At 32.5% G+C, this 15,281-nt stretch overlaps 1 protein-coding gene across 1 annotated transcript; it reads right to left on the bottom strand.

The window, feature by feature from the left end:
• Nucleotides 1-2,609: 2,609 nt before the first annotated feature.
• LOC122304161 (protein trichome birefringence-like 43) lies at nucleotides 2,610-8,778 on the bottom strand. The gene is made up of 5 exons (XM_043116250.1): nucleotides 8,459-8,778; nucleotides 7,328-7,508; nucleotides 4,179-4,357; nucleotides 3,653-3,811; nucleotides 2,610-3,018 (listed from the first exon to the last, which is right to left on the bottom strand). Exons 1-5 carry the CDS (start codon nucleotides 8,686-8,688, stop codon nucleotides 2,712-2,714), a joined length of 1,056 nt encoding a protein of 351 aa, XP_042972184.1. The 5' UTR covers nucleotides 8,689-8,778; the 3' UTR covers nucleotides 2,610-2,711.
• Between the last annotated feature and the right edge of the window lie 6,503 nt (nucleotides 8,779-15,281).

The following is a 15,281-nucleotide window of genomic DNA, read 5'->3' as shown; positions in this document are numbered from 1 at the left end:
GACGAATAATATAGGGTTGGCAAGCATTGTTACCCTCTAGTGTGCTTGATCTGGTTGGTGAACACTCTTTGCTCACCCTGGTGCGAGATGCTTTTGCTCACCCCAGTATGAGAAATTTATGCACAATAATTTATAAAAATATCTTTATATTTTTTTAAAATTAAAAATATCATAATTATTCTCATATGATATTATTTGGAAAAAATAGTAATTATTTCCATCTTATTTTGTATAAAAATTTCAGAAAAATAAATATATTTTTCTAATTCAATGTGAATGTGAGGTCTGCTCACCCTCCCAATCAAGATCTGTGTGGGGGCGTGACAATCTAGGTTGCCATGAGTTGCTCCTAAGCCTGCAACCCGTCCAACCCGTACTGGTTTTGGACCAGAACCTGACCCGACTGCACACTAGAACCAAACAACCTAACCTGTAATATGCGGGTCAGGTCTGGTCTAAAAATGACTAATAATATTCACACAACAATGACTTTGAACTTAAAAAAAAAAAAAAAAAAAAAAAAAAAAAAAAAAAAAAAAAAAAAAAAACAGCAAATTCAAACCACCTCGAGAATCATCCATCCCACTTACCCAATTCCTCAGTCATAAAACTTTCGTTAGGCCCTCAAATCCCAGAATCCACAAATTCCCTGGAACCAAAATGAAAAACTAAATTCTCAAGTTTCTCAAATACCCAAAACCAAAACTTTATTGCAAAATTCTTTTCAAGTCAACTGCCAAGCTTCAAATTCAATCAAAACAAGAACCTTGCTTTCCCACAGCAATGGATTCCAATAACTACAAACCTCAAAAAAGAAAACAAAACCCCAACAAAGCCGCCCTTTATTTCTTAATCCATCATAAACATCATGCCAGGAACTCCTGAGCTCTAATTGCCTCTAAATACCATGGAACTGCCAAACCCAATTTAAAAAAAAAAAAAAAAGCATCGAAGCATCTTACAGAGCATCTCAAAAGCGTCTTGAACTTTGAAATCTCTGACTCTCAAGAATTTCAAGAGCAAGAGCACAACATCGGTCCATGCATGACCTTTATTTAGCAATAAATGCATGCCCCAAATGGTAATATCTCTTAGCTACTCTTTTGTATTTGGCTTTGCTTGCTTTGCTGAAGGATTCTTGCCTAGTTTGCCAAGAAGATAATTCCCAATAATCGTGTCTTCAACCTTGTGACGGAACTGCAACAACTCATTCTTCTTCTTGCTCTTCATTTCAGCAGCATAAGCGCTTTCATCTTCTTGGTTGCTGGGGTTTGATTAGTTAGAACACTTGAAATATTTTAAGAATGTTAAAATTCGGGTCTACTCGTCATTTATCAGGTTCAACCTGATATTGAAGCAAAACTGTCTTTTATCGAATGGATTTGATCGGGTCAGTTGGGATGATCTTTCCAATGGGTTTTTTGCACAGGCCTAGTTGCTGTACGAGGTAGCTGTACGAGCTACGGGATGATCTACTCCTCCTAGCCTGAGGTAGCTGTACGAGCTACGTGATAGGTGATATCCACGTGGCATAAAGCATTGGAATATTTAACTGCTTACTAATAGATTACAAATGGAAAGATCAATTTATTAGAGTAATGATACATACAGTCGTGGAGTGTGTAAGTATTGTGCAGTTATTTTGAAAAATAAAAAGTGGAATCCATTATTAAAATATATTTTTTGAGCAATGCTATGTACTGTCCCAATTTGGGGACTGTAATGCAAGTTTAGGTAATTTTATCTTTAAAAATTTTTATAATTATAAAAATATCCATTCTAAAATGATGTTTTTTCTCATTTAATAAATGGTCTGCACATGCAGTCTCCACTTGGGAACTGCAAATAAAATTTCTCTTTTTCTTTTTCATAAGGGTTCCGTATTTATTCATTATTTTTAAAGTAATTGCACGGCACTTCTACAGTTACGATTGCAACTATCATTTCTCATTTTATTAATCTTAAAATCACGTTAATTTAAAAATCTTAATTGAAAAACACGAGTAGCAATTTTAATTTAACGAAAACCATAAGAGCTGACTTGTATTCATCCTCTTTAAAAAGGTAAACCTATAAACTATTCCATTTGATGTATTGAAATCCCCAAGAAATTTGGTTCGAATTCTGGGACGTGAATTTTGTGGAGGTAGAAACGGTGGGTCTTGACTCTTAAATAATTAAAATCTCGATAAATGTTAAGGATTTACGTCTGTCTTTGAAATCCAAATCCTAGAATCCAACCAAAGAGTTTTAGGAGATCCTACGGACCTACTCTTCCATTGGATAATAGACAAAATCTTTGAAACACACCAATAGTTTACTAGTCTGTTATTTCTCGAAAGACTCTCTCTCTCTCTCTCTCTCTCTCTCTCTCTCTCCTTGTTCGAGGACCCTCTGGAAGTGTATAGCTAGCTAGACTATTGCCTCATTCAATTCAATTCTCTTAATTAATGTCTCAATTTACGATCAGTGAAATGATTTTTGTCCATTCAACAAGAGATAGTTGGTGTTCTCTAGCTAAAATAAAGCAGAAGAACCAGAATCAGACAGGCAAACATCATGAAAGAAAATCATGGAAGAAAAGAAGACAAAAAGAAAAAAAAGAATCATAGGTGTCATGGGAGAATTATTTATTAATGCGTCAAAGATTCCACACTTATTGATATTTTCACAAACAACATAATTGGTGGCAAAAATATATAGTGAATGTCCTAATTCTGAATAAGAGCTGCATATAAGAGTTGATTCCATGTATCAGGTACCCCAGGTAGGCACCAATGGCTGCAATCCATGAGCCTGTGCTTGCGGCCGTGCCCATGGTAGAATGACGGATGTCCATCTTTACGTAGCTGTGATAGGGTTGTAACCTTCAGCAAGTGGACTGGCCTCGAGATAGTCCGTATCACTTTCTCTGCCACTAGCTCTGCAGGATGTGGACCTCCTGGATAATTTGAACCAGCCACCGGTTGTGCTTGTTTCTCACATTGATTTGCACTTGCTTCCCCCCAAAAGCTTCCACTGATTCCATAAGACATTCAAAATTCAAAAATTCTCTTCAAATGAATTTGCAATTCAAAAGCATGCTTTCCATTTAGATTGAAAATTAAAAATAGTCTCTACTCGAGTTTAAGGGGCACTCTAGCAACTAATTGGGGAAGAGTTTCTTATTGGGGGAATTGAGAAATCTTATAAAAGCTTAAAGCCTAAGAGATGTAGTATGTAAATGTATTATTGGGAACCATAGTTATGAACAGAGCTTGCATCTTGAGAACCATCTCATGGGATGTATAGACTTTGAGTATCTCTAGATAATAGTTTTGTGAATATTGTTTCGAATGGTGCTTTTTATGTATGTGTTAATTATATACAATAATGTATACATATACTATAATATAAATAGACTAATAATTTAACATATGTAAATATCATATTTTTACTAATATAAATAATCCGTAAAACAAGAAAAAGGAGACCCGATCGAAACTGAAAGAATCTGAAATTCCAGTTTTGATAATGAATCAGTTCGGCATCAGTTTTTAAATTTTCAAAATCGGTGTATATTGATTCTGGTCTAAAAGAATATATAAAACCAAATCTAACAAGACCGATTACACCTCCTAAGAGAAAGCTATATATTCTATAGGGTACTTACTTTGTATGGTCTGGAGAAACACCTTGAAAGAAGACCTTGGCTTTGAGAGGGTCGACATTTGAGTCAACCCATTTAGCCCATGTTTTCAGCCCTTTCTCGAATGCAACCAAACGTTCCATATCTTTGTACGTCTTACCTCCTTCTTCAATAAAATCCCATCTGCAACAGTTTGATCTAACACTAATTACTCAAGCAAAATAGAGTACTACTAATATTGCATGCATGCACGAAAATAAATAAATAAATAGTACGTTATAAATGTATTGATAAATGAGTATTGCTATTTATAAGTCTCATACATCACACATCTCATATTTTTTATTTTTTTTATTTTTTTTTAGATTTATTTTTTTTAAACTAATTTAATTTTTCTATTCATTATTCATATATCAAACATTTGATAAAATAAAAAAATAAAAAAATTTTAAAAAATAAATAGTGTGTGGTGTATGAATTTATGTTTAAAATTTTTCTTGATAAATATATATAAAGGCTCCTAGCTTGCTAGCTGGATCTAGCTACGTACCGTTGTTTTCTTCCTGTGTGAGTCCACCAATGCCATGAATTGAAAATCATTACGTCGTTTCCAGTCCATACCTTGGCGCCTTCATCGACCGAGTCCAGTTTAAGAACCATCCCAATTCTTTTCGGTACAACGTCGACTAGAAATGCGTGGCGGTAAAGCGTCAGCTTGACATTGTACTCCTGTTAATTGTGTAGTACGTCATATATATGATGAAGAATTCTTAAGTTGGGTTTGGTAATAAGTTGAGAATTTTAAATTTTAAAATGAAATATTAAAATATTATATTTTAATATTATTATTATTTTAAAATTTAAAAAAGTTAAGAAAAAAGTTGAATTATTAATTATATTTTATATGGAGATTTGAAAAAGTTATAATGATAAAATAAAAATTTTAAATTTGAGATGAAAATTTTGAACTGACAAACCGAACCTTAGCATTTTTCTCCTTAACGCGGTTATTAAAAAATTTTATAAATATATATTTAAAATAAAATGATATTCTAAAGTACAAAAAGATAAAGACTATAATATGACACACCTGATGATCATGAGTTATTACTTGATTTCATATATATATATATAGAGAGAGAGAGAGAGAGAGAGAGAGAGAGAGAGTACCCGTGTCACTCAGTCTAAATTAAGATTAATTATATGAAGCCGATGGATCGATGGGTTTATTTAGACACCTATTCTATTTGTTATTCCCAAAATTTGTATTCTTTATTAGTCATTGGTAAGTAGACTCAATTAACATTGTTTCTAATATTATAAAAGAAAATAAATTTATTACTAAAACGTTTCCCTTATTATTAGAATCAACCTCAAAATGAAAACAAACCCTTAATTAGAATTATCTCCAATGCATTGAAAGAAAGATGTTCAACTAGGGGTGCTACCCACCGATAATATGAATGGGTAGCATTGGCTCTCGGCCCCCACCTGGGCAAGGTGGAAAATTTCCACCCTGCCCCTATCCTCGACCTGACTACCCGTCCTTGCCAGACGGCCGGACGGGCAAATTTTTCATCCCCAACAATCTAACCTCCAGATTCCAAACCCTAAATTTGCAAGTACACCACAAAAATGCATATCCAAAGCTTAAAATTACAGGCCAAAAATAAACATATCCAAAAAGATATATAAATGTAATAACCGATTGATTAATTAAGCTTAATAAATAAGATCCTATTAAACAACATGATTATAATCTAGATCTTCATCTTAAATATCATTTTAAAACTTATAACACGTATGCAGATAAATAATAGCTTGTCTATAAATTTTAGTTACCGGAACTTTGTACCTTTATTTTTATGTATAAAATGCCACTTTGAAACTTGGGCTCAAGGAGTCACTACAAGAAAAATGAGCTTTTGCGACTAATTTATAGTAATGAAGGGTGCGAATCAGTCTATTTCGATCCCGGAGAATGATGGATCCTATCATTTTTGGGGAATGGACTGGACCAATCATCTTGGTGGACTGAACTGAAACATTAGTTATTGGTCCAGTTGATCCATATCAGTCCAGGCCAATTTCAAATGGGGGTCAAATTATATAAAAAAGTTCATTATTCTTCAAGTATATAAAAAAAGTTTGCAATGTATATTTTCGGTCTATTAGTATAGAAAGTCCACAATGTTTATAATTTTGAATGATACACGTATTTAACTTTATTTCCATAATTTTTAACTTAAAAATAGCCTAAAAAGTGGTTCAAATTATCTAAATAGATAATTATATAATAGTTAATAAATAATTATAAATTTTAACATTTTATAGTGTCAATAGTCATAAATTAGATAAAAATTACATAATTCACTTAAATAATTACTCTATAAAATAATACAAATAATTTATAAAAAAATATTTAAAAATATATATTTATAATTCAGTCTGTACGGTCCAATCCGGATTGGACCAAAACCTATTCGGTCCACAAATTGTGGACTTAAACCGATCAAGCAAGTTTTGGGTCCTGTCCGGCCCCACATTACTTTAAGCATGTGTATTCGTATATGAGTCCAGTTAACGAAGCTGAATATATAATGGGCTAGACGAATTATTTCAGAATCCAAATGAATTTTCATTCCCGACTAACAACGACTAAAATTACACGATTTTGTTTTTCAAATAATTAACAAAAAGGTTACCGGCACTATAACTTTTTATTATGTGCATGTTTGGGATTACAGTGATAAATATAACTTATAGTTTTAGGATATAACTTATAATTTTAGGATTTATAACTTATAGTTTAAATAATAAGTTCTATTATTAAAAAGTAATTATTTATTATTTGGTAATCTTGTGTTTAAAATACTTTCAAACATGTAATAATTATTTGGAAACAAATTAAAAAGTATTTTTTGGTATAGAAATGACGATCATTTGTTTTTTAAAAAAATTATAAATATATATCTTTAAAATTTTGAAAGTTATATGGGTATTTTCGTCTATTGATAGAATTTTTAAAATTGAAACTATATTTTAGATTATCTGAAAAGGTATGTTTGAGGAAAAATATCAAAATGATACTTTTCCTTAAACGTACTTTTTAAATTATTTGAGATTAAAAAGTATTTTAATATATAACATTAAAAAAACTTAATTTTTGTATTAAAAAGCTTTGAAGACTATTAAACATTTTTTAAGCTAACCCCTGGATTTTGGCACAAAACAATTATTAACTATTCTTACCTGTTGTATTGAATTATACAGGAACTAATATATATAGTAATATTATCACTACAACATATATTGTTTTTGGCAGCGACTAATATGGCGCTGCAACAGAATTGATAGTAATGAGAATTTTGTTACAATATTATGAGCATGATTTTTACGGTGATCTAAAAACTGACACAAAAAGTACTGTTGTTTTTGTTTCTGAAAAAGGACGGTGAAACGTTGTCGTTTATGTGCTACTTTGTTATTTACGTCGATCACAAATTCACCTCAACTAATAATTCATAAATTATACAATTATTTATTTATTTATTTTAATTTTTTTTGCGCGTGTACGTGTGGCCAAACTAGGCATGGTTGGCTTCAAAAAATATGCACCGACCCGACGGAAATATATTTACATGTAGTAATTAATTAAAAGCGAGAAGAGGTTAGAAAATGATAATTAGATATTCTGACCGGGAAAGTGAATGTTGAGATATCTGATCCAGAAGCCCTCATGAGTAAGGTGTAGTTAGCCTCTGGTACAGCTGTATGAAGCATGCAATTGAGTGACATCCATTGGTTCATGCTCAACGAGTCCCCCACAAAGATTATGCTCTTCCCTCTCAGCCTCTTCAGCAACTCTCGACCATCGAATCTACATCAATAAATTCAATTGCATGTGAACCCTTTTTTTTTTTTTTTGTCGTATTTCTTTCTTTCTTTCTTTCTTGTTTCACTGCTAATTATTTGTGAGGATGAGAGCAACTTAAGATCGAAAAAAATTTGTCTTTATTATGAGAAATCAAGAATCAAGCCTCGTTTGGTGCATGCATATATATCATGATCACACGTATATAAATATATATATATATATATATGTTGATGCATTAATTTGTTCGATGTGGCCGGAGCCAAATAATACAATCGAATGGTCCATGATGGTGACTAGGACGTTGATATGGTGTTCGAATACTCCTCCATAGCATAAATGATAAATAAAGTATGTAAAACTTATTAAATAAAGAGATTGATCAGACCGAAATTTATGTAGTTTGGCGTAAAAGACTACGACCTCTGCCGTTCAAGTGGATTCTACCCTCAAACAACCCTTGAACATAATAGATCTTTATGTCAAATAATGTAAATCTATGTTTCTCTTTTTATTTATATTTTATGTGCTTGATCTATTAATTTATGTATGAGCACCGTACTTTGGCCTTCGGTCAGACAGAAATTAATCGCTTCAACATATATATATATATATAAATATATATATATATATTATATTAGCTTCTAAATCAACATAGACATGCATAACAATATTATTGCCCAACACTAATTTGTTCTGAATTAATGTTGCATAACAAAAATCTTAGTTATGCGTTGCAGAAAGCTGGAATGTTTCTCGACCAGCTTCATGCATCCGAGAAAAGTGTGAAACAATCCAGAAACTCGATCTTAAATAAGCAAGAAAATTAGCAAACATCTGGAACGTACAAAATCATCTGATGAAAGTGGATAAAAAAGCAGCAATTAGCTAAGCAATCAAGCATGCATGTAGCCTACAAAGAAAGGCCGGGGACAGAGCAAAAGAGAGGTAATTACCTCGGTAAGTTGCAGCCAGTAGGCTGCCATCTATATTTGAGATATTCTTTGTCTGGACGCCCATTATTTTGGCAATTGAACTCCTTCTCCATGAATGGACAGCTCGATGAATCATAGAGAGGATATGACTCATCCCGAACCCAGCTTCCTTTGTAAAAGTCACACCCACAATTCCCTTGGTGCAAGAGAGTTATGAGTAGCAGTGCTCCAACAAAAAAAGAAGCACCCATGAGAGAGAGAGAGAGAGAGAGAGAGAGAGAGAGAGAGAGAGAGAGTCGGCTGGTGAAACTCACAATGAATGTGATTCTGAATTAATATGTAGAGGAAATGGGTGTTAATTATATATATAGTAGTGAATATTATATATGCACATGTCCTTCACTAATAAATCTTTGGTGGTAATTATTTTACAAGAGTAATGCTACGTACAGTCATGAAGTGTGTAAGTATCATGCAGTCGTTTTAAAAAAGAGTGAAGTTTATTATTAAAAAATTAATTTTCTTTTCATGTGGGTCCATATTTATTTTTTTTTTAAATGATTCTGCAACATTTGTAAACTCACCATTGCAAGTATCAATGTTTCTCATTTTACAAATAACCTTTATTAACCTCTCCAACAATTTTTTTTTTTTTTTTATCACTTATGGAGCATATTATATAAATAAATTAATTTTTTTGGTAGCATAAACTTTTGAATACATTGCTCCTCTTTAATATAATGTTTGTCGGTTATTAGCCATAATTTTTTTTGGAAGAAAACTTGGGCTGTATATATAGAACATAAACTTTGTTTAATAGTACTTAGTACGCATGAGTATTTAGCGAGAATTAAGTGGCAAATTATACTCCTTAATTCTCTCTATGCACTCTAACTATTTTTCTGAAACCTTCGGGTAAAACGATCTGTGTAAGTACAGTGCATCAAATCCACTTATAGCTCTTCTTCAGTGATGTTAATTATGATTAACAAGTGAAAACTGTCCAGAGGCCTAGGTCATTATTAATATATATTCTAGAGTTTGGATCTTCTAGAGTATTTATCCGGCTTTAAGAGAGAGAGTCAAAGTGGTCGAGAGACATATGAAGTAGATTTTATAATATTTATTAAACATTTAATATTGTTCGAAAAGTTTTAGTACTTGAAGTTATAAATTAATGCCGAAGAGCTTAAATTATGTCTTTTTTTCTCCCATTTTAGTCTCTAGAGTTTATATAGGAGAACTGTAGATGGTCTGAATCCAATAATCATGTATCCATTTTTTTCAAAATGATAAAAAAAAGAAAAGAAAAAGAAAACAAAGAAAATAGAGAGCAAGTACTACTCTGGCCTAAACATCTCAGAAATAGTACTTCACAAATTGTGATTAGATGAGTATTGTAAGTTATACTACTTCCCTTAATTTCAAGCTGCGCGTGAACTACATTATCCGACTGATGGATTCTTTCCAACTCCTGCGGTTGGATGGTTTCTTTCCGACACGTATATATGGACCCAACGCATATTAATGCCCCTCCGAATGACATTAGACAAAGAGATGATGCTCATTATAATCTTGATCTTCACCACCTCCGAATGACATGGATACCCTACGAGATGTACGATTCAATAAGATCAACGAAATCAACTTGGCTTGTGTATTTTAACTCATATATATATATATATATATATCATTGATAGCAAGCAAAAGGTTCATGATAGCATGACATGAAAATGAGAAATTATCTTCTTACATCTAACCCTAGCTTTTATATATGCTAGGTGCTATAGGATGTACCTCCAAGATGCATGGCTCTCCGATCCCATGCGTTTCTTTTTTATATAAATTTTCACTTGATTTTGTCAGGGTCACCCAACCACTAAAGGCGATAGTCACTTTTAGGATTAACACATTTCCTTTTCGATACTTTTAGTTGTTATCCATAATTGATCGATCTGATGATCTATCCCTCTAATTTTATTTATTTATTTTTCTTCTAATATAGATATTGAGTGTGGTGGCCTAGCTAGCTACGTGCACGCATATAAGATGGTTCATTTCACATATTATTGTGGGTGGTAAACAAAGATGATGATCACTACTCATGAATATATACTTGTATCTCTTGACGATATAATATCAAGTGTTGTATCCGTGATAATTTGGTGCCCATGTTAATATAAATAAATTAATAGTCTGTAATATTGTAACATGATGATACTGGCATATACATATATATATATATATATATATATTCTATTTATGAAGGTTTATGGAGATTTATAGATGAGAATGTTCTTTCAAAGGTATTAAAAAATCTGTTTTTTATTTTTATTTTTATTTTTTGGGAATGAAAGAACCTAATAGACTATGAAGAATTTACAACTTCTAGCATCATAGATTCATGCTAAAACACCCATCAAGGGCGGTGGTTGTGATGCCCCCAAATTCTGTTTGGGATCGAACGGACATTTGAAGCGTTGGAACATGCAACACAAGGTTACCTGTCCCCATTCATGACATATAAGATGCAATATTCCTAACATGCATCTAGCATTATGTAATATTCGTAGGGAATAATTTTTTTTTTGAGCAATACTATGCACCAAACTTATAATATCCATAGTTAAATCATAATCCAAGCATACTTAACAAAATAAACATCTACGATTTCAGTACGAGTTTCAGAAGACTGTAATCTTAAAAACATGGGAGTTCAGACTCTATATTTACATTACCAAAATATAATATTGAGGAAGTTCGTCGAGTAACTCGTGTAACTCGACAACGAGGCTAGAATACTGTCCAAAAACTAACTAGGAAAGCTGTAAGCTTCGCATCAGGTTTGTGACATCTAGTCAACCTCCTTCAGTTTACTAATGTTCGCTCCCTGCTCTGATCTTGACACATCACCTACCATTCGGAGGAAATGGTAGTTAAGACTACCACAGTGAGATTTGATTACAAATCTCAGTAAGTTAACAGGAAACTCCCACACAGGTTAAATATACATGCATGGCAATAAAAGTATGAACACATAATTAAAGTTGTAAGTAAGTATAACATAACTTGACATATGACATAACTGACATAACCTGAACTGAAACGTGAACTGAACTTGACTTAACATAACATGGACTTGAACTTAAAATATAACATGGGCTAGCATATAACATGAACGTGAACTTGAAACATAACATGGACTTGAATCATAACATGAATGTGAATATACATAGCATAAACATGAACTTGAATTTAACATAAACCTGAGCATAACATGACATAAACGTGAACTTGAGGCATAATGTAAACATGAACATAACGTAACATGAACGTGAGCTTGAACATAACATAAACGTGAACATAACATGATATGAACATGAACTTAAAACTTAACGTGAACATGAACGTAACATGTACGTGAACATAACATAACATGAACTTGATCTGAAACTTATTTTTATCTCATGGGATCACCATGATTACTTATTCTTATATCATGAGGTTAACCATGATTGCTTATTCTTAACTTCTTGACATGAACTTGGAATCTTGTTCAATAGACTTAATTAATAACGTGACCATATGGATGCTACACGGGTCCCCTTGAGCCATATGTTCTTACCGATTACCGCATCACAACTCATGTATCTACACCAACTGTGAGTGCATTAATATGTACTCAACAGTTATTGTAGCCCGACATATTCTACGTGTCACAATTGCTGTGTCTAACGTAATGTATGCTCCATAGTTGTTGTAACCCCATGAATTATTTGTGTCACACTTGCTGTGAACACATGTAAAATAAAATATGACTCCATCGGCGTTAGTGCCCAGCGTGCTCCGGTGACCAGCTAGTTAGGCCCCATTTGCAACTTATTGACTGTACTTTATCAACCCAGGGAATTTCACACCTATTTAGACACTCCAGTGTGAACAAAGGAGTTCCACTAGGAAACCCCATCCTAGAACTTAGGGTAGTGATTGACATGAATAATTTAACATAAACGTGATCTGAAACTTGACTTAACATAAAGTTGATCTGTCTTCTTTGCTTAACACGTCATACTTACAAATGGTAAATATTACATGATATGACATACATGTAACATGTGGCATACTTAACATGGCATACTTATAACATATAGCAATACGTGACATAATAGATTGTGTAACAGATAAATATTCGTGACAGAATAAATCATGCATAACATATAAAGATGTAATGATGTGGCATGACATGACATATATGATAACATACATACATAAATTGTAGTTTTTTTACCCATCATACATACACAGTAAACTGATAGTAAGTTAGAAACTAACTTATCTCGATCGTTACATTCTATGAAAATAAAGCGAAACACGAGGAACTGTAAGATGGTATTCTAAAAGTTAGAAATTTTAATTATTAACAATTGGAAGCATGAAAACAAGTTAACATAGAGTAAAATTACCATTTTATGCTCTACATGTGAGAAATTGACAATTTTACCTCTAACTTAAGGATTTCACATCCTAATTCTAAAAATTTCTAAAATTTACATTTCTCATGTAAATTTTGTCCTAAACTCAAATATCAACTCAGAAAAATTTAAAACAAATCACAACTATGAAAAACACACTATGGCCGAAACATCCATAGGTCAATTTTCTTAATTTTTGTTGCAATTCCTTCCAACTTCAAAACTTATGCTTAATCCAAAATTTTGAAACAAGGATCTTCCTATCCTAAGTTTAAAACCATATATAAAACATCCATTTAGGAAAAGCTAATAATCAACACCAAACTTTTTGTAAAACGATCCAAACACTTGAATCACAAGTTTTGACCTAAATCAAAACATCTCCAAGAATTCCAAAAAATCAAATCTTACTTCTAACAATATATTCATAACATCATCCTAAGATCAACCATGCTTTAAATCATCAAACTAAAGTCACCAAAATCACAAAATGACACTTGGAGTTTTTGGTTTTACACTTAGTCCAAAAACAGAAACTTTTTTCTCAACTAGATTTAATAAATCTCTTGATCAATGAATTAAGAATGTGAGATCTTAGAAATAAAGCATCACGTGGTTTAAAAATATGTCTTAAAGAATATCCAACCATCAAACTTAAATCACATGGCTAAAAATCAATAAAACATGGATCTAATCCAAAAAATCAAATCTTAGACCTAACTGAAATCCTCTTGCATAGAAAAATCATATCTTTGAAAATAATATTAAATATTCTCAAAATAACATTCTAACATGAAAATAAGAGACTTGGGATCATCATATAAAAATATCAAAGCCCTTAGATTAATATCAAATCTCGAACTATTCAAACTTTTTCCAAATAAAAACTGTTTTGCCACTTCCAATTTTCAAATTTCTAGATCTAAGAAAATCTATCATCAAAAGCTTTAGTCATGAAACGAAACCTCAGTGAACACTCTTAAACACATGCTAACACTCCATAAAAGTTTTGGACTAAGATATGTCTATTAGCTTGGTCAAAAACTCCAAAACATAACATACTCTCAAGTTTCACGCCTAGAATGACCTTTCTATGGGTAAAAATACTTTTGACCAACCAAATGACCATGGAATGATACGAATAATATATATACAAAAACTATAATTAAAGAGAAACAACTTTTATGAATGATTCATCGTATGAAAATACTTACAAAGGGTTGAAAATCTCCACACAAAGACCCAGAAATCTGCCCGAGAGTGCTCTTTTGGATTTCTCTCTAAGAACGGACTGAAGAAGTGATGAAAGGGAAGGAAGTGTGTCTTGCACGACTCAAGAATTATGGAGGGGGAAGATATGGACTTGAATGAACCTTGATTTGAGGTGGCTATATGACATAAAGTGGAGAATAGTAAGGGGAAATGACTGCCTACAGAAGCTGTGAGGTATGGAGGTTGATGGGGTGGGTTTCTCCATCTCATCAAGGCAGTATTGAGTGCAGCCAAGGGCAGTGGATGGTATGCCATATGAGGGAGGAAATTTCTTCAAGAAGTTTTGCCAAAGTGGCCAAATTCATGGGTCTTAGCGAGCCCCAACCAACTGGACTTCAATTTGGGGTTTAAAGGGGGTTTGGTTAGGTTTTGAGATGCTATTAAGCCCAAATTCAATTTTTCTTGGCCCAATCAAATTTTCAAGGTTTAAAAGGTTGGATAATGATGTGATAACAAGAATTTTTGAAATTAATAGTGTGTGGAAGTGATTTAATCAAATGATTAAATACAATACTAGAAATTGGATCAAAAAGGGTATGAAGGCCAACTTTAGGGTTTGGGGAAACCGTTTAGGGTTTCGGTTTCAACCAAGCTTTTAGAGTTTTTTAGTTGAATTACAACCATTTGGGGTTTCACTAGAGTTGAAACCCTCTTTGATCTGGCTCAATTTCGTTAATTAGATGAAAAACGTTTTGCTTAGGTGGCATGATCTCACATCTTCATTTCCTTCACAAATCCATCTAATGGTTCCTCTTTGTGCCAAGTGTATAATACTATTCACTATATGTGGCTAAGATCTTACCATGTATGCAAATAAAACTTTTCTAACCTAATTTGAACATTCCACACTGTGATTTTGAAAACACTGCACTTAATACGCTTATCGAGGTTACTATTCACTCCACAAAAATGCGTAATAAACTTAGTACTAAAAAATCCTAAATAATCATATTAACGTATAGTGAAAATCATTTACTAAAACTCAACTCTGAAGTGCCCCTAAAAATAAATTCATAATTTCAAACAAGCATTTCGTTCGAAATTATTAAAATGGGTTATTGTGTTATAAAATCCTAAATATTCAATTGAGTCTAGTGGTG

Source organism: Carya illinoinensis, chromosome 3, assembly GCF_018687715.1.
Source record: "Carya illinoinensis cultivar Pawnee chromosome 3, C.illinoinensisPawnee_v1, whole genome shotgun sequence".
Lineage (NCBI taxonomy): Eukaryota > Viridiplantae > Streptophyta > Magnoliopsida > Fagales > Juglandaceae > Carya > Carya illinoinensis.
Note: the sequence above shows the minus strand (reverse complement) of the source record. Positions and strands in the feature narration are given on the sequence as shown.